This window comes from Carassius carassius, chromosome 31 (genome assembly GCF_963082965.1).
Source record: "Carassius carassius chromosome 31, fCarCar2.1, whole genome shotgun sequence".
Lineage (NCBI taxonomy): Eukaryota > Metazoa > Chordata > Actinopteri > Cypriniformes > Cyprinidae > Carassius > Carassius carassius.
The window spans coordinates 29,453,728-29,474,402 of record NC_081785.1 but is presented as its reverse complement, the minus strand read 5'-3'; the positions used below and the strand labels follow the sequence as shown (position 1 = coordinate 29,474,402).

The window sequence follows — 20,675 nt, the reverse complement described above, 5'->3', positions numbered from 1 at the left end:
TTCAAATGAAACAAGCGAATATCCGTATCGGTGCAGTTCTTTGTCATAAATACAGTTTACAAAAGGTCACGAGGGAGCAGTCGGTTTCCCATCTACTGTAAAGTTTTCGTTAGTCACCGCTCATCACACCACAGCTGTTTCCTCCAGCGACAATCAAGCCCTTAACACTAACATATGAACAAACGCATACTTAAATTGTACTTTTTTAAAGGTACAATTTGTAAGATATTTGAAGAAAAATATTCCAAAACCACTAGGCTATTGTTATATATTTTGTCCAGCTGATTACTAACAATATCTCTAATGTTTTCAACTACTTGTAAATCGTGAGAAAATTTCCATTCTAAACAGTGACACGGGGCAGTGCAGTCGCCTGTCAATGACGTTAGTTCCCCTTTGTTACCGCCTTTACTGACATAGAAACCACATGACAACAGTGTCGTGGACAAATGCGGAAGTAGTGTCTAGCGTCCAGCAAATCACTAGCTTGCTTCAATCAGTTCCTTATTTACTTCTTCTTTCACGTTTTATGGTGGATTGTGTTACTTATTTATGGAACATAATTACTGTTTACCATCTGCCGCTGGTTCTGTCGACAAGGACAGCTCCCGTAAACATAAGCGTACTTGCCAATTAAACCGACCCAAGAAGAGTTTGGGAAAAAAGGAGAGAAAGAGCGAGGATCAATATCAATAAAGGTGAGTTGTTTTGATTCGTATCTTTACAGAAAACGTAAGCTATTATAACAATCAACAAGATTAGTATTATGGGGCATACACGCCAAACGCGGTGCATCGCGTCTGATCCATAGTCTGATCACGTCTTTGCATTGACTTTGTATGTAAAGTTAATCTTCTCGTGCAAATCGTTGAACTCGCGTTTGTAATTATGACATCAAACACAACATTCATAAAACTTTACATCATCCGTAAAATCCATGATTTATCTTTCCGTCTGATTGATGGCCGTCAGCGGTTGGGTAGAAGACAACAAATCCCATCATTCCACGCTCCTTCTTAGCGTCATCAAACCACACGATTGTTATTGTTTAGGTAGTGCGCCGTCTAGTGGCAGGTCCTACAACCTGTACCTTTAAATATACTTAATTTAATCATATGTACTTTATACATAGACTACTGTGCAAAAGTCTTAGTCACGTTAGTATTTTCACCCAAAAGAATGGTGTTTGGCCAGTTATTTATATATTTTGCTGAAGTGTGTCAGTAGAAAATATCAGATTACATTTCCAAACATTCATTTTGCCATTGTCAGACTGCTTGTGCATTCAAAATCGCACTAGATTATTATTAATATTAATGCCAAACTGATATTTCCTTCTGACACACTACAGCAAAATATATAAATAACTGGTTTAAAAACATTTTTTGGGGTGAAAATATTAATGTGCCTAAGACTTTTGCATAATACTGTACTTTACAAACGACATTGTTGCTACTTTATAAAGAATGAGCATACAGTAATTCACAGGACTGATTAAAGACAGTGACAGACAGCACTCATTTTAACTAAATATCAGAGATTGACACAGATACAGTAGAAACATTACGTGTGGTTTTGTATTAAATAATGACCCAGATTGTGAAATACATTTATGAGCCTTAGAGTAAGGGAAGCACAACTTGGGAAATAAGCTTGGATGTACATTTACATTCCATTAAAGGTTATTGATGACATGCCTCTGAAGTTTGTCTTTTTGCACCATTACAATAGTTATAGGCAACTAGTCATCATATCTCTAGTTCTTTAATGTATTTGCATTGTACTAAAGTGCGTTCATTTTCAATGGGCATATATGCGGCTGAAACAGGTAGCCTAGTGCATCCCAAATTTTTCAACAGGAACATTTTAATATAACATTATAGTCATTATGGCCTATGGCCTTTAGAAAAATGTTTTTTTTTTTTTTTTTTTTTTAAGAGATGAGGTAGTGCACAATAGGCCCCTGTGGCATGGCCTAAGTTTTTGTTCTTAATGGATATTTTTTTTCCTTACATTGCTTTTACTTTTATACTTTTACTTTTTTTACTTGAGCAAAAAGCTTGAGTTTATACTTCAACTTCTACAAAAGTTTTTTTTTTTTTTTAAGCCCTAGTATCTATACTTCTGTTATGAAGAGAGTCAGAGGTGTTCGGACCCAATTGCAGCATTTATTAAACAGAATGGTCAGACAGACAGGCAGAAATCAGGAATGGCATCAGGTGTGTCAGGGATATCCAGAATCATAAATGGTAACGAGCAGAGATCGGGGCAGGCAGCAGTGAATCAGAGTCGAAATACAAAGGTCAAAGACACGAAACACAAACACACTGACTGAGAGTGATTGTGCTGCTTAAATGTAGTTCGGGTGTGGTGCAACAGAATGAAGGGTGATAGTGTCCAAGTGATTGTATGGTGACATCTGGTGGTTAATGGAAATAGGAGATGCCAGAGTCCTGAGTGGAGTGCCCTATATAAGAGTTCATGGGCACTCCAGCTGATGATCATAACAACTTCTACTTGAGTAATGAATGTGAATGCTTTTGACACCAGTGGTTGTACCAGTGGGCCCTGTTTTATTTTTTTTAATTTGTATGTTTGTTCTATTTATTTGTGCTATTTTCACAATGTTTAAGCTTGTTAAAGTTTGTAGGTGTCCAAGTACAGAAACCGAACAATAAAATGTAAAATAGCACTGCATAGTCTTCACTGTAAAATCTAATATACAGTCAAACCAAAATGTAGTCAGATAGCTTCAACATTTCTTACATTGTCACAGTTTATTTGCTATAGATTAGAACATGGTAATAAAATAGAACAATAACTCAGAGTTAAACTGTGTCAGAACAAATTCATCTTGATAATATCAGATAACTTTGTTAGAGAGATATGTAATGGATTACAATAAAAAAAAAACACTTCAGACAACTGTTAGTGTGACACTATTTACATAAATATCAATACTTTGTTTACCAATTACCAAGCAATGTTTCATTTTGTTCAGTCTGTGGTTAATTAGCAATTAAAGACAAAAACACGTTAGCAAATCATAGTCAGGTCAAAGTGTCTGAATAATTTTTGGTCCCTAATAGTTTTATCAATTTAACTGGTAGTCCACAGTATGAATAGTTTTTCTGGATAATATTTCACAGTTCTCTTTATTTTGCTGTTCTGAATAATTTTCGGTCTGGCTGTGGATTAATTCTTGTTAAAACTACTAAGTAATTCAAGAGCAGTAAGTGATTTTCTGTCTTTAATTTTCTTGGATTAACATTAAAATGAAAATTAGGCGCGGTCACTTTAAGAGACAATGCATCCATTATAATGATACAGATCTGATTTCTTTCTCCACTGTTTACTTTCACTTAAGACATAACCGAGACAAGACAGGTATTTTGACATCATTTTGTATGTATTTATCGGTACAAGAGCAAGAAGAGACAAATTCAGTATTCAAGGGCTTTCAGACGCATCTCTCTGCATGTGCCCTGTTTGCACAGAACACCGCACGCCTGTACTGAATTGGGCTTTTCCACATCTTTTTCTGTTCGCATGTTTAAACAGCGATTTGTATTTGTTCGTTCAGGTGCAGGAGGATGCGAAGGAGAGCTCGGGCTTGGTGTTGCTGTTCATGAGACGTGGCTCTCTGATTGCGCACCGAACACGGCACGCGAGCACTTAGTCTTGTATTGTATGCTTTAAACTCTTTTGAATGCTTAAATTGGCAATGCTTAAAACATGTGAACATTATAAGCTTTTTGATGACGCAGAGCAGTGGCCCATCAACTGCGTCTTTTTAGGCTGGCCTCAGCTAGTCGGTTGAGATCGCTGGGGGCCCCCCTCAGCCATTGGCCCCTATAATCGTCACCACCTTTCAACCCACTAGCGACGGCCCTGCGTGTAAGCATAACAATTAACTACCTGTTTAGCTCACCCCACTGATTCACGTACGTAGAGTAATTAACGAGAGCAGGGCCGGCCCTTGGCATAGGTGACATAGGCAGTTGCCTAGGGCGCAAAATGACTGGGGGGTGTGGCAGGAAAGTTTTTTTCTTTTTCTTTTTTCACATCAACAAAAAATCTTTTTTACAATATGTCATGTTGCTAATTTAAACACTTTCTGCATCATGACCATCTATGATACATAAATTCATAATAAAACATGAATAATGCATGGGGCATGCATTTAAAATAGTTTTGCCATTTATGTGCTCTTAAAGTATCATTTCTAAAAAATAAAATAAAATGAATGAATGAAAAAAAAAATCAGGGGCACAAATCAGGTAGCGACACAAAGAAGAGGAGCAGAAAAAATATCAATATAGAGGTAAAAATCACTCGTTAATGACTATGTATAAGCCTGTGGTGTTTGTGTAGTATTTTGAAATAACATGCCATTTTTTTAGAACATCTTAACTGCCAATACTGAGACCGTGAAATGTTCTTGCTTGAGTTAACTGCTTATTTAATTAAACTTTATTTTTTTTCAATAAATTTAAGCTTCTATAATGTTGTTTTAATATCAGTTACATTACTGCTTGCTTTTAATTCACAAAAAAATAGTCTTAATGTCTTTGGAAAATCTAAAATCTAAATATATATATATATATATAAATAATTACAGGGAAAAAGAGACTTTTCCAACCAACAGAATAGTGAAAAATATACAAATATACAAAAAATATACAAAAAATATACAAATCTATGAACTCCATGTATGATATGCAATGAATCATGAACGTACAGGAATATTGAAATTCTTCATGTTAAAAGTGAACAGCATTTTGCATTAAAAAGCTGACTCACAAACAAGGTAATAGCATCAAAGCAACGTATGAGGAACAAGCACTCTCTTTGTACCCAGCTTACTTGCACAGAAGGTTATTTATTTTTATGTTTTCTATGTTGGTCTAAAAGGAAACTAGGATATTTACCATATTCTTCAGTCAATTTTGTCCTCCAGACAATATCATCAAATTTGAGAATAAAGCACAACAAAACAATAAAGCAGACTGAAATATTCAGACAAGAGATGATTAAAGGCAGATTTTACCAGAAAAAGCTTGAAGCTCTTCTTGTATGTCAGACTGGTTCATGCAGTCACAGTTATGTTGTGATAATTTTTTTTTTGTTCGTTCCACATACGTGCTCTATTTTGTCATTTCATGTAGCTGATATTTTGAAGTTCTGTTGCCCTACACAAAGGTTTAATATTTACAGCATTTATCTTCTGTATAACTAAGAGTTAATTACCGCATCCTGAGTGGGAAGTGTCGTGGTGATGTCAGCGGGTGATATCATGCTCCGCCAATAGGAAACGTTTGTTGTTTAGAGCAGAGCGGATGCTGAGGAGGAGGATGAGGATGAGAAGGGGAGTCTCGCGCAAGGTTGGTTTTCTCTTCTTTATATAATATATAGGCCCATTAGTGCTAGTGACGCCTGCTGATCCGCTCTGTCATTTACGCTATTCTCTAGCATAAAGGTACCGTTTAGTAACGTTACAGTATGTGCAGTGTAAGATCATCGTGTTCTCTTCGCCGTAAAATAACAGGATGGGGTCAGACTCAGGCGTGACGTCACCGGCTTCGTGTGTTCACCATCACTGCGTTCCTGCTGTGCGTCTGATCTATTATCTGTATGCACACTAACTGAACCTTTAATACCACACAAAATAAAGCAGTTATTCAAATGCATGTGGTATCTCCGTGAGGAAGACGAATCTATCAGCTGTTTTTCAGCTATTTAATATGTGTATCATGTTTGAATGACTGTGTCTCAAGCTTACTTGTGAGTGTAATTTACTGCAGTATTTATGTTTTTTTTTTTTTTTTTTTTTTGCAGAAACTAAGTGCTCTGGTAAATTATGTTAATGGAACTTAAGCTGGGTTTTTTTCGCTGCTTTTCACTTTCCTTTAAATCCTTTGACAAAAACTGCCTGAACAGGTTTTGGGAACACTGATGTTATTTATGGCACGGGGATTTATTTACATATTTAGTTCCTGATGTGTTTTATGGCACATTATCAACTGCTCATATACAGTGCTAGTATCATTTCTATACTATTAGAGTTATTATTTATTTATTTATTTATTTATTTTTATTTTTATTAAGATTTAGTTGTTAGTTCATTAAGTTTAGTAATTTTAATATTTTAGCTCAATTGTTTAGAAAAAGAGTAATGTTGCCATGGCAATGATTAGCTGATATAAAATGTAAGTTTAGTTTATATATATATATATATATATATATATATATAGAGAGAGAGAGAGAGAGAGAGTTACAAATAGATATCTTGTATTGATCTTCTGTTTTCTTTCACATTGCATGTCTGTTGGCAGTGGACAGTGGCTAGGTTGCTTTAGGTAGGAATAGGGATGGGACGGTATGAAAATTTAATATCACGATTATAGTGACTAAAATTATCACGATTATCAATATTATCACGGTTTTGTTGAAACGAGATGAAAGTGTTCAAAAATAGTTGATGCTCACACTGAAAACATTTCAGCAAGTTTTATATTTAATAATCAACAAACAACTAATAAAACAAGCAACTCTATGCACTTAATTTAAAGAAAGATTAAATTCTGTGGCATTTCCTTCCTTACAATGAAAAGTGTAGAAGCATAGAAAAGCATAGAAAAGTCACTGACTTTCGCCATTCCTTCTCGAAAAAAAAACAAAAAAAACATTGTGCGCTGCGCTTGCATCAGACTGTTGCTGGCTGGACATGATTTAATAGTGAGTTATTAAAACCGCGATAATCAAACACGGTTTTAATGATAATTCATTTTTAAACGATATTACTAACCTTCAGCACATTTTATCACGGTTATCAATAAAACCGGTTATCGTCCCATCCCTAGGTAGGAATTAAGCTATCAGTACTGCAGCACTTTTTCCTTCTTTATTTTAAGCTGTCTTCTGTATTGTGTAAAGCGCTGTAAATTAAAATTAATTTGTCCTGATGTGCTTTGTTAGAAGAATTAACATTACATGATCACATTCATTCTCAGAAAGCACTGTATCTCACACAGTCTCTGTTATTCTGTGATATAGGGTGGTTATGAACTTTTTGGGGTCTGGTTTTATTCAGGTAAAAGCTTTGTCCGCACTGGAGGCCCGTGAGAGACATTGATCAGATGGAAACACTGAATCACATGGCTATTTTATGTGACAGATCTCTGGGGCAAAGGTGAGTCATAGTGCATTATGTTAATTTTTCTACATTTTATAAAACGGATTGTTCAGACTCTAGATTCTGATGGATTCTAGATTCTAGAGGACACAATGGAGAATGCTTCTGGCATGGCTGGTGTCTGAAGCATGAATCTGAATGACTGAAATCCTTGGCTAGTGCAAGCATTGCTAGACCTTCTTTTGCTGGAGTGAGTTATCTTACTGAGGCCTCCACTCTCTGGAGCTCCACTAGGGTACTATTACGAGAAGTAGGCTCTCTGTAAGCTTCCTTGCATGGTATCCTGAGCATGGGATATTATTAGTCTCTATTTGATTTAAAGTCGTCATGTTGAGGCTTTCCAGATAGTGCCCTCTAGGGGATGCAGTGTCTCACTATGCTTCTCAGGGAATGTCTCAGCGGCGCTTGCAGGCTTACTACCTGGTCCCTGAAAGGAGTGGTAGGAACCTTGGGCACGTAGCTGGGCTGGGGTCTCAGTGTTACACTGGAGTCAGCTGGCCCAAACTCAAGGCAAGATTCCATTAACCGAAAATGCCTGCAGGTCCCCCACCTTCTTGATCGAGGCCAATGCAGTCACGAGTAGGGTTTTCAAAGAAAGAAACTTCAACTCAACTGACCCCAAAGGCTCGAAGGGAGCAGTTTGTAGGGCTTTCAGCACCAAATCCAAATCCCAAGAGGGTAGGAAGGGAGGCCCAAGAGGATTTGACCTCCTGGCCCCACTAAGGAATGTTATGACCAGATCATGCTTCACCCCGACCTCCCCGCAGAAATAGCAGCAACGTAAACCTTAAAGGGAAAATTCACCCAAAAATAAAAATGATTTCATTAATTACTCACCCTCAAGTCGTTCCAAACACTTAAGACCTTCGCTCCTCTCTGGAACACAAATTGAGATATTATAGATGCATTCTGAGAGTTCTTTGACCCTCCCATATACAACAAGGGTATTGCAACGATCAAGGTCCAGAAAAGTAAGCACATCAATAAAATAGTCCAAGTGACATCAGTAGTTTAACCGTAATTTTACAAAGCTACAAGAATACTTTTTGTGTGGAAAGAAAACAAAAACGTCAACTTTGTTCAACAATTCTTCTCCTCCTCATCCAGTCTGTTGTGGCTTGCCTCCATTCTGGGGTGTATCACGACACATGCATGCAATTCTGCTTTGTGTAAAAAGTTGTTTACATGAAGTGAAATTGTGTGCATGTGTTGTGATACTCCCAAGTAAAATTAAGGTTGAACTACAGTTGTCATATGGACTATTTTACCAATGTCCTTACTACGTTTCTGAGTCTTTTACTTTTACTATGCCCAAAGTATTTTATACAACTCTGAGATGGTCATGTCCCCACAAAGAGAACATGTACCATCCACGAACGCTTCCTCAGCGTGCTGAACGCCCAGACAAATGAGACAGCGATTGTGACCATTCTGAGTTGCCAGGTAACGATCACATCCATGAAACACATGGGTTATAAGAAATTTTTTAAAAGACGGGATCAGGTGTGGTGTCCGTACCAAGACAATCTTTTTTTTAATTTCCCATGAGACTGTGACCACTGCAGCTGTAATGCCTGCACTCGTGGTTGCAATAACTTGAGGGACAGGAGAGAAGTAGTAATGCACCACCGCTCAGCACTGAAGCAAAAGGATGAATTGATGTGGTGCATGTCACACCCCAGAACTGCCTTGTTGTGTTTTCGTTCCTCATGTTCTCTGTGTGACCTAGTTTCTGTCTCATGTAATTGTGTCATTAAGTTCAGGTGTGTCTTGTCATTACTCTCATTAACGTTCCCCTTAAGTTGTATTCAGTTCAGTGTTGGGTTGTCTGGTCTCGTCGATGTGTATGTGTGTATCTGCCTTTTTCTTATGGATTACCCCTTTGTGGAATATTAAAGACTTTGTATCATCTCGTTTACGTCCTTCCCTCCCAAACCACACCGTGACAGAAGTCCAGACCACAAAAATGTCAAGCGGTGTGTTCCCCTCATTTTATTTTCTGTTTTTGTAAATTTTTGTAAACCTCCTCCTCCTGCTGGAGCAGAGGAACCTTTCCCTCGAGGATAGTACAGAACTGTTTGTGGAAATAGCCATCCAAACCCACTACCCAGACTACTGCCTCTACACTTACTACAAGACCAGCCTGTGTGCAGAGCACAGTTGTCCAGATATGTTCCTCAGGGGAATTTTGCAACCTTTGTGGAGTGGGTGCTGGTGTCCTGTGGATCACCTCTGACTGTGGACATCGCATACATCACCAGCCATTTCCGGACCCAGAGTCCAGCTCACCATTTCCCTGCTGCACTCCTCTTATAATCCCTAACACTTTAGCTCCACCACTGCTGTATCCTGACAGCCCCTCAGCTGTGCTGGATTCGCTGCGGGTCTGCCACTCTCCATCAGTATCATGGCTGGAGGATCCCTTGTCTCCACCTCCAGCCTCTGAATCCCGGACTCCACCTCGGCCCTTCAACCCAGTGGCTCCACCATGGCTCCTAGCTTCCTCCTCTTCACCGTGGGCCATCAATCCACCAGCTTCGCTGGGATCCTTTGTTCCTCTGGCTCTGCTTTGCTCTGTCGTTGACCATCTGCTTCCGCGGGCTTTCACTCTTCTGGCTTCCCTTCGTCAATCCGTCCCTCTGGCTCTGTTAGGCTCCTCCTGTCCTCCAGCTCCAACTCATTCCTCTGTCGCTCTGGTTCCACTGTGGCCTTCCAGATCCCCGTCTGTTCCTTGGCCCTCTTGATTCTCTGTGTAGTCCTGGATCATCAGTTCTCCGTCTCCACCTCGGCCTCTCCTCCACCTGCTCTGCCGCTGTCAGTCGGCCCTTCCTTCACCATGGATCCCTCCCTCTGTTGGTTCCACGGTGGTTCCAGCCTGGCTCCTCCTACTGCTCTGGCTCCCTCCTGTCGTCTTCCTGGCTCCTTCCTCCATCGTCACCTCCCTGGATTATGTTGGTCATCCTCCTCCCGGGACTCTGTCCTTTGCCCAAACCTCCATGTATGGTTTTCCTGCCAGCCCTTGTCCATCCCTCCATCTCCTTGGCGTGAGAACACAACTTCCTGGGAGGGGGTCGAACTGTCACACCACAGAACTGTCTTGTGTTTTTGTTCGTCCTGTTGTCTGTGTGACCTAGTTTCGGTCTCGTGTTGATTGTGCCGTTATGTCCAGGTGTGTCTTGTCATTACCCTCATTAATGTTCCCCTTATAAGTTGCATTCAGGTTGTCCGGTCTCGTCGACGTTTACGTGTGTTTCTGCCTTCTCCTTATGGATTACTCCATGTGGATTATTAAAGACTTTGTATCATCATCTTCCTTGTTTACATACTTCTATCCCACACCACATTGTGACAGTGCACCTGCTGCCTTTTATAACCATGCTGCAGGGTGTGGCAGCGAAATATTGCATGCCAATTGGCTTGTTTAGTTATACTCGAAGTAGATTGGTCTCTCTGACGAGATCCTAATTTGTTGGTCATCACCGACATGATGTTGAGAGTGACCGACATCTGAGACCTTTTTTAAAATTTTCTCCCACTATTGTAAATTTATATCTTGCAGTTAACATCTTGCAATTCTGACTTTTTTCATATCTCAACGTTCCATTTTTTTCCTCAGAATTATTTACATTTATGCATTTAGCAGACGCTTTCATCCAAAGCAACTTACAGTGCATTCAGGCTATACATTTATTTTATTTTTTTAACCAGTATGTGTGTTCCCTGGGAATCAAACCCACAACCTTTTGTGCTGCTAACGCAATGCTCTACCACTGAGCCACAGGAACACTATGAGTTCCCTGTCAAGGGAATGAGACACTGCGTCCTCTGAGGGGACACTAAGACACCCGTGTCCGAAGCATACTTTGAAAAACGCCAACGTGTTGGCCGGCGACAGCCTCTGACATCACTACCAGCGTGACTATAAATACGCGCCCGTAGGACCCGTCACTCATCTTCTTCTTCTTCATTGACTTTTTTTTTTTTGAAGCGTGCATCTGAGAAACGACCAAAACGGTAAGAGCGATCTATTATTGTTGTCACTGCATCCACTAGCAGGCGTTTAAACAGTGTGTGCATCCGTGTCAGTGTTATACGACACACACACTCTTTGCATCTCTTGTTTGGGCGGAGAGCACGCGCGCAATGTCCTCGAGGGGGCAATCTGCATGGACTGCGAGCGTTTTTCTGTGAAAAAGCTCCTCTCTCGCTTGTCTCTCTTTTCGAGGAAAGAGGGACAGCCATCTGGATCCCGCGGCTCAGGACCCACCGTTGCCGAGGCACGGAGGAGGATGAGCTCGTGGGGATCATAGGTGGATCTCGCTGAGGAGTGTAGAGAGGTGTTTTCCTTTCACACTCTCCGGCGGCAAACGAGAGTGAACTTCGGGAGGAAGATGCGTTGTCATTAACCCTTTCTTGCACTGAAGTTAGTGCTCTGCTGGGTTTTACCCAGGAAGAGCAGGAGATGTCTGAGAGTGGCGAAGAAGCTGAGGCTGAGCCTTCTCAATCCTCCTGCCCTGCGTATGGGGAGCTGTTAGCTGCAAAATTAGTTTTGCCATGGAAGCGTGCCAGAAAAGTAACGTCACGAGGTCGCCTCGATGAGTGTTATTTGTCTGACCATAGCCCTCCAGCCCAGGTGAGCCTTCCATTCTTGCCTGACTTACATGCAGAAGTCGAAAAGGAATGGAAGAGGCCGTTTTCCTCTCACATCCATCGGTTTCAGCATACGAGTTATGCTGATATCGAAGGCATGCAAGAAAACGGCTATGAGAGGATGCCCCCTGTAGAGAGATGCTGGCTAGCTATCTCTCTGTGGGGGAAACGTCCTCTCTTAAATCTCCCTTTTAAATCTCCTTCTTTGCCATCTAAGCCCCTCCAGGATGCATCCCGCTTAAATGACAAATCATACGCGGCAGCAGGTCAGGCGGTGGCTCCCTGCACACGATGGCAGTGCTTCAGGCTTACCAGGCTGGCCTGCTGAAGGACCTGGATACAGGCGAAGGTCCAGGTCCGAGCCCGAACAACAAAGGGGTCCTGGCCCATCTTGATCTGAGGATTGGAGATGGGCGCAGAAGGCTAGTGTTGCGGCTCGCGCTCCTCTCCCGCCTAAGGGCAGGGGCAAGGGGAATCGCGGGTCACGGAGAGGTAAGCAGGGTCTGAGGGATGTGATTCAGACGAGGCAGCGTCCTCGCCCGGATCAGAGCGATACCTAGTAGCTCCGGATGTTTTTAACCTCTGTTTTAACTTCTGTTTTTTTTCCTCCCCTGCCTAATTCCCCTGTAGCCACCAGCCCTCCACCTGATCGAGGTTACGTGGAAAGTTTTTCACATAACAGTCTCCTGTCCTGGACCTATGATTCTTTGGTTGGTTCTATGTTCATAGTAACCGCCTTATTGACAGTCCGGACCAGAAGGGGGTGCCCCGCAAGCGGGACTCCAGTACAGGAGGGTGGGTGAGTACGTAACCCTTGCTTTACCTGCTTATGGGTGTTATGTTGCTGGTTGTTATATGTCTACTAACAAACTCTGTGAGTTTCCTTTACAGTGCTCTAGGTAATAGGTGGCCAAGATCACAGGCTTTCGGCAGGCGGCCGCACCGCGTGGGTTCCGCCCCCCTGGGGGCGCGACACCCACCGCGGAGTCGGACCCGCGTGTGGGAGGCAAGCGCTCTGCGGTTGTCCATCCCACACCCACTCCCGAGGAGCCTGGCTGATCGTCAGAACTGGCACAGCACTGTGGGGAATTTCATGGATGTCCGGCCAGGTCACCCTGAGGGGCCGTCTGAAATCCACGTAAGTGGTAAGTGTGCACGCAAGATTTTGCGCACTTTCTGAAATCCTGTATGGTAGGGCTTACGGGCTCTGCTTCGTTCCCTTTCTTAAGATGATTAGCCCTGGATTCCATGGGCTTCATTCAACCAGTGTGTATTTGTTATACACCTCAAGCATCGCTTCCCTCAACATGAGGGGCTGGGTGGACTCCCACATATTGTGGTTATCAGGTAGTAGGCTTCATCAGGCCTCTCTGATGGTGAGCTCCCACATTCTGTGGTTGTCAGGTAGTAGGCCTCACCAGGCCTCCCTGGAGATTTAGCTCCCACATACTGTGCGTTTGCACTAAATAGCATATTGTGGTTTTCAGATAGCAGGCTTCACCAGGTCTCTCTGAAGGCGAGCTCCCACATACTGTGGTTGCCAGGTAGTAGGCCTCACCAGGCCTCCCTGGAGATTTGGCTCCCACATACTGTGCATTTCCACTAAATAGCATATTGTGGTTTTCAGATAGTAGGTTTCACCAGGTCTCTCTGAAGGCGAGCTCCCACATACTGTGGTTGCCAGGTAGTAGGCCTCACCAGGCCTCCCTGGAGATTTAGCTCCCACATACTGTGCGTTTCAACTAAATAGCATATTGTGGTTTTCAGATAGTAGGTTTCACCAGGTCTCTCTGAAGGCGAGCTCCCACATACTGTGGTTGCCGGGTAGTAGGCCTCACCAGGCCCTCCCTGGGGATTTAGCTCCTACATACTGTGCATTTCCACTAAATAGCATATTGTGGTTTTCAGATAGTAGGCTTCACCAGGTCTCTCTGAAGGCGAGCTCCCACATACTGTGGTTGCCAGGTAGTAGGCCTCACCAGGCCTCCCTGGAGATTTAGCTCCCACATACTGTGCGTTTTCACTAGAAAGCTAGCTCCCACTGTTTGTGGTTGTCGGGTAGTAGGCTTCACCAGGCCTCCCTGGAGTCGAGTTCCATATTACTTTCAGTTTCCACTTGAGGTGGTTATCTGGTAGCAGGTAGTAGGCCTCTCTAGGCCTCTCTATAGGTGAACTCCCACATATTGTGGTTATCAGGTAGAAGGCTCTGCGCACTTTCTGAACTCCACGTAAAGTGGTAAGTGTGCACGCAAGATTTTGCGCCCTTTTAAAATCCTGTACTGTAAGGGCGCTCCGCTTCGTTCCCTTTCTTGAGATGATTAGCCCCGGTGTTCCTTGGGCTTCATCCAACTGGTGTGTATTTATTGTACACCTCAAGCCCCCTCAACATGGGGGGCTGTGTGGGCAATTCTCGCGGTAGTTTAGCAGCGCTCCCCTTTTCTGAAAGGGTCACCTATGAGCATGCTGCTCGGAGCTCGGAGTCCTCCTCTCTTGGGAGACTGATTCTCGGTTCTTTCAGAGCGCTCCAGTACTACATACTGTTTTGAGACGCACTGTGAGAGCAGACATCCTGCTGAGGCAGGGGCTGAGGCTCGGGGAATGGCGCCTTCACACCAAGGTGTTGAGGCAGAGTTAGAGAGGTTGGCCAGACTTCGGTGGATTCGGTTTTGCGGCTCGAGAGAGCATCGCACTATCCCCTCTGGCTTTCTCTGACTCATCCAGCTCCATTGGGGGCTGGACGCCATGGTACAGGCGTGGCCGAGGCTTCATCTGTACGTTCTGTCCTCCAATTGCTCTGCTCCCGGGCCATTCCATCTACGAGCTGCTCTATCAGAGTTCCACGAGAGCCCCTCCTTAGAACAGTATTTGTAAATCCATGTTATGGTAAGTGTGCACGTGAAGTCTTTGCACACTTTCTGAAATCCACACTGTGGTAAGTTTGCACGCTAGTTCTCTGCGTTCTTTCTAAAATCCTATATAGTAAGGGCTTCGCGCGGCTGCTTCGTGCCCTTTCTTGAGTCGGTTAAAGCCCCGTTCATCTTGGGCACCACTCCACCTAGGTATCCTCTGATACCTATCTAGAACAGGGCGCCACTACTAGAGTATTGTTGGGACAGCTCTTTCGGCAAGTTTTTGCGAAAGCTAGCAGTAGCCCCTGTGTGACAGGCAAAGACTTGGTAGAGGAAAGTGCCAGGCTCTTAGCCGTATCCCTTTAAAGGAATCTTTTTTGATTCCAAGCCTTCAGCTCTTCCCCGGGCCAGGGCCCTACAGGTAAGTTGGCTATGTAGCTTAGGCCTTTGGCCGTAAGGGATAATGTCATAGACAGCCGTCGAACCGTCCCAGGGGCGACTCCTGGTGAAGCGGTAGAGTTGTTGGTTACAACAACTCTACCGTGGTTACATTTGTCCATGGTTACATTTGTCACCTGAGACGTTTATTATGATAGATTATTTCAAAATTCCACCATTTTTCTTCTCAGAATTTTACATTATCTGGAAATCACAAGTTCATGTCTCACAATTGTGACTTTTCTCTCAGGACTTTGAGTTTATATCTTGAAATTGTTTGTTTATATCTCGAAGTTATGACTTTTCTTATCAGAACTAAGAATTCAGAGAGAGAGAAAAAAGAGTCAGAATAATGAGATGTAAACTTGCAATTCTAATAAGAAAAAAGTCACAATTACCTTTTTTTATTATTATTATATTCCATGGTGGAAATAAGCTCCCATATATTCTAAATCAATTTAACAAATTGTGGCAATTTTATTTTTTACATTATATCACATTATTGGTAATTCAGAGTGCTTTATATAAAAACATTTTACAATCATATTCATAACAGATGTTTAAAAATACAATTAGCAATAGAAGATTTAAAAAAGATTCTAATAAAAAATATTGAAAATATAAAAAAAAAAAGAGAGAACACAGTAAAACAGACGTGTGTCTGTTTCATACAATATGTGGCACATTTTCATATAGTACATACCACAGCACCACCTTAACTAATGAATGTATGTCTGTAAAAAGCTGATGTTTTTTGCATAATGTGGTGATTGTGTATTTTGGCTCTGTGTTGCACAGGTGGACACTGGCCTCGCTTCACATGTGTGTGAATGCAGGAGAGACGGGAGCCTGCTGGGAGGATCTTTAATAACCAGAGATGTGCCACTTCACATGTGATTTCACAACTACAGATCTGGCACCTGGCTCTGGTTCCTGTGGATGCCTGTTCTCTCCAGCTGACTGAATATGGCAAAGAAAGACTATCTGCTAGATGCAGCCCAACAGATTCGAATGGCACTGGACCGAGAAGTCAATGAAGACTATGAGGCGGCATTCAGCTACTATAAGAATGGGGTCGATCTGCTGCTCAATGGAGTTCAAGGTAAATTAACACTTTACTGTTACGTCCTCTGGTCATATGACTGCTGTTACAATGACAAAATTGAAATCTCATCAAATTATATAGTGCCTGAAAATTACAGACAGTGTGGAAAAGCTAATTTTTAAACACTTTTGGACCTGGAGTTTCACTGATGCTGAAAAACACTTTTGTGCACATGTATTCAGTCAACCACACAATAAGAACTAATTTGTTGACTTAAAGTGCAAACTCGTTGCCTTGATTCACTCCTAATTTAGTTAAATAAAAATATAAATAGATCATTAAATCATTGGCTCACTCGATTCGTTAAAAAAAAAAAAAACAGAAAGAAACATTACAGTGTTGCTCTGAGATGTTTTGCTCCGGCTTTGTTTGGAAATGACAATATTGTGTATAAAATTTAACTCACTCAATTAAATTCTTGTTTGTTGAATTTGTGTTTTATAAAATTAATTTCACATTTGCTATCACACACAAGTGCTGATATTAGGGAGATAGCATTCTTACTTGTATGGTATGAGCCTATCATATCTTAAAAGTATAAAAAATTGCGCTCTGATTGGCTAATCGCCGTTACAAAATTTAGTTTGTAAATGATCATACTTTGAGAATCTTTTATATATTATATCACATTAATGGTAATTCAGAGTGCTTTATATAAAAAGAGTTTATAATCATATTCATATCGATGTTTCAAAAATACAATTAGCAATAAAATGTTAAAAAAGATTCTAATAAAATTATTTAATATATAATTAAAAACAAATAAAACACATGTGCTGATGTTCTTGTTGTGTGGCATGAGCCTGAAAATAGAATTTTCAACAACAATTTGAGTGTGTGTGTGTATGTGTGTGTGTGTTTATATATATATATATAGAGAGAGAGAGAGAGGGTTTTAGTTTTTGTGATTATGTCGCAATTGTTCTCATAGAGATTGGAAGGCTGTTCCACAGTTTAGGGCCGGCTATGGCAAAAGCCTGGTCACTGTTTTTATTTAGCCTAGATCTAGGGACCAAAAAGAGTTTATGATTCGACAACCTTAGACATCCAGCTGGGGTGTGTTAACCCAAAAGGTCAGAAAGATACAAAAGTGCCAGTCCATTTAAAACCTTAAACAAAAAAACCTGGCAGCCAGTGCAAAGAGATTAGGAGAGGGGCAATATGTTCATATTTGTGAGTGCCAGTCAAAATGTTTGCTGTTTGCAGGCATGTCATTATCTAATACGATACACATTGAACTGCAGCATTTTAGTTGAGATGAGATAAAAGTTTGTATAAGTCTCTCAAACTCAGCACAAGTTAAAATAAAAAAATATTCACCTTAGGAGTCTAAGCTAAAAGAAACTTGATTTAACTACTGTATTTATTTGCTTATAAAAAGCCAAAACAGAAACAAACACAACACCTTTTTTTCTCACTACACAAAAACATTTTCTTACATATGGCTTGATATATGCGGCCAGATCACCCAGCACTTGCTGTATGTTGGTAGATACAGCTAAAGGTCAGAACTCATTAGCCTCAGTCTTACTCTAATTGAGATTTAAAAAATTAGGAGACATCCAAGATTTAATATCAGAAAGACAAGCAGTTAAATACCTCAAAACCTGGTTGTCATTTTGCTTAAAATCCACATAAATTTGAGTGTCATTAGCATAACAATGAAACGACACTTTGTGCTTATTGAAAATTGAACTCAGCTGGAGTATATATTGTATATAAATAAAATAAAATGGAGGCAAGGATAGAACCTTGAGGAACTCCACAAGTCAAAACTCATTTAGAGGATGAGCACCCATCCACACAAACTGAGAAAGTTATATTGTTCAAATAGGATTCAAACCATTCTAGGGCAGTACCATTAATACCCACACAGTGCTGAAGACGAGAAATAAGAATACTGTGGTCTACAGTGTCAAATGCTGCACTTAAGTCTAAAAGTACTACAGAGTTACCAATATCAACTGATAGCAAGATATAATTTAACACTCGTAAAAGGACAGACTCCATACTGTAATGTTTCCTAAACCCTAACTGAAAAGTTTCAAACACACCATTTGAATCTAAATACCTTAGCATTTGCATTAGCATTTAGAGATAAAAGGTAAATTGGAAATAGGCCTAAAATTGGAGAACACAGTCACATCCAAATTTTGCTGTTTTAAGAGAGGTTTGACTCTTGCATGTTTAAAATATTCTGAAACAGTCCCTTCAAAGAGACTTACTTATTATAGACAGGATACAAGGCCCAATAACATTCACAACCTTAATGAATAAATGTGTTAGGATAATAGTGCTCGATAAAACTTCAACCGAGCTCCTTATATTAAGGACCATTTGATGGTCATACACCAACAGTGCACGAACAATTTGAGTCACAAAGGAGCTTAAACATAAAACAAAGAGAACAGATAGCAGACAGCGTCATCTTGCCTCAATGGTAATTAAGTAATTAGGGTGGAAATGTAGATTTTTACATTTGCCACACTGAAAGAGTAGTTGAGAAGAGCATAACATCTAACGTAGATACATGCATAGACAGTAACCAACAAAAAAACTGAACTGAAACACAAGGGCTATAAATACACAGAATAAACAAGACACCGGTGTGGAGGAAATGGTTAAGACCATACTTAGGAAGCAAAGCAACCATTAAAACAGGAACTAAGCCAAAGGAAAATCAAAGACAGAACAAAACAAATGTCAAAATCATACTAGGAAAAATTAAAACATATAAAGTGCTGCCTTTCTAATCACCAAAGCTGTAAATCACTTACTATCAGCGCAAGCTCCCTGTCTGGGCTGCTGTAAAATCTCCAGTTATAATCATTAAAGCTGACTACACTGCACAATAAATCTCATATTTATGATGTGTTTAGGGTAAATCCATCTCAAGTGGTCTGATGAAGGTTACTTTACTCAAATCAGGGGCGTAGATTACGCGGGGGACCCCCACTTTTATCATCATGGAAATTTGTCCCCCGGACCCCCGCACTTGTTCAGTCAAATGTGTTCGCATAGAGGTTTTCAAGAGCTGGTGTGAATAAATAAAGATTTAAACTCAAAGAGACAGGATAGTCTGCGCGTGACCTGATATTTTATTCGGACCCAGAAGAAGATGAACTTAACGTAGTGCTAAACACTCCTGCAGTTTGTGTTTCATTTATACTCGAAGCCGGAGCGCGCTCTGGCGCAGAAAGTCATAACAGGAAACTCCTAATATGGGCAACATATCGCTGTATGAAAACAGTTGTTTTGACAGAAGAACTGAAACTTATGAAAACACAAAGACATTAATATACGACAATATATGGTTTTTCAAGTCATCTCCAGCAGGTGATAAATACAGTATATGAACAAAACAGTGCTAATTGACATAGATTTATTACAGTATGCAAACTATTCTGCCTTATTATGTGATAAATACGTGTTTGTAGTATATAAAAAAAATCATTATTATTTGTTATTGTCCAGCAGTTATTATTTAAGCCAATTAAAAGCTATAAATTAGAGAATAATTAAAGTTGCCTATAATATCCACTACCAGTCAAGTCTCTTCTGTTCACAAAGCCTGCATTTATTGGATCCAAAGTACAGCAAAACAGTAAACAGAAATATGTTTACTAGACTTTTTAAAATAACTGTTTTCTATCTGAATATATTTCAAAATGTAATTTGAGATTTTAAAGCTTGCTAAATAATAATATTAATTTCTATAATTTATTTTCCAAAAAAAACTTTTTTTTAAAATTTTTTTATGATATACTGTATAATGTTGCAAAGGCTTTTTATTTCGCATACATGCTGATCTTTGGATTCTTCTATTCATCAAAGAATGCTAAAAAAAATTTACTCGTTTTAAATATTGATAATCAGCAAATCAGCATATTAGAATGATTTTTGTTTTTTTAAGGATGTGGCACTAAAGACTGGAGTAATGATACTGAAAATTCAAGTTTGATCACAGGAATTATATAACATTTTAAAATATATTCAAATAGAAAATAGTTATTTTAACTTAATATTCACAATATTACTGCTTTTGCTGTACTTTGGATCAAATAAATGCAGGCTTGGTGAGCAGAAGAGACTTCTTAAATAACATTACAAATCTTACTGTTCAAAAACTGTTGACCGGTAGACTATAGATTACAGAAATGTTCTATTGTAATGCTATATATGTATATATATATATATATATATATATATATATATATATATATATATATATATATATATATATACAGTACAGACCAAAAGTTTGGAAACATTACTATTTTTAATGTTTTTGAAAGAAGTTTCTTCTGCTCATCAAGCCTGCATTTATTTGATCAAAAATACAGAAAAAACAGTAATATTGTGAAATATTATTACAATTTAAAATAATAGTTTTCTATTTGAATATACATGAAAAAAATAATTTATTCCTGTGATGCAA

General features: G+C 40.1%; 1 protein-coding gene across 4 annotated transcripts in view; it reads left to right on the top strand.

The window, feature by feature from the left end:
* Nucleotides 1–5,320: 5,320 nt before the first annotated feature.
* rps6kl1 (ribosomal protein S6 kinase-like 1) overlaps nucleotides 5,321–20,675 on the top strand; it is a 38,705-nt gene continuing 23,350 nt past the window's right edge. For 2 of the 4 annotated variants that reach the window (XM_059519480.1, XM_059519477.1), the window contains exons 1-3: nucleotides 5,321–5,384; nucleotides 7,094–7,192; nucleotides 15,931–16,234. In XM_059519480.1, coding sequence (XP_059375463.1) covers nucleotides 16,099–16,234 — 136 coding nt within the window. In that variant the 5' untranslated portion in view covers nucleotides 5,321–5,384; nucleotides 7,094–7,192; nucleotides 15,931–16,098. Of the gene's footprint in view, nucleotides 5,385–6,335; nucleotides 6,360–7,093; nucleotides 7,193–15,930; nucleotides 16,235–20,675 lie in introns of all 4 variants that reach the window. The other 2 variants (XM_059519478.1, XM_059519479.1) reach the window with 2 other exon arrangements.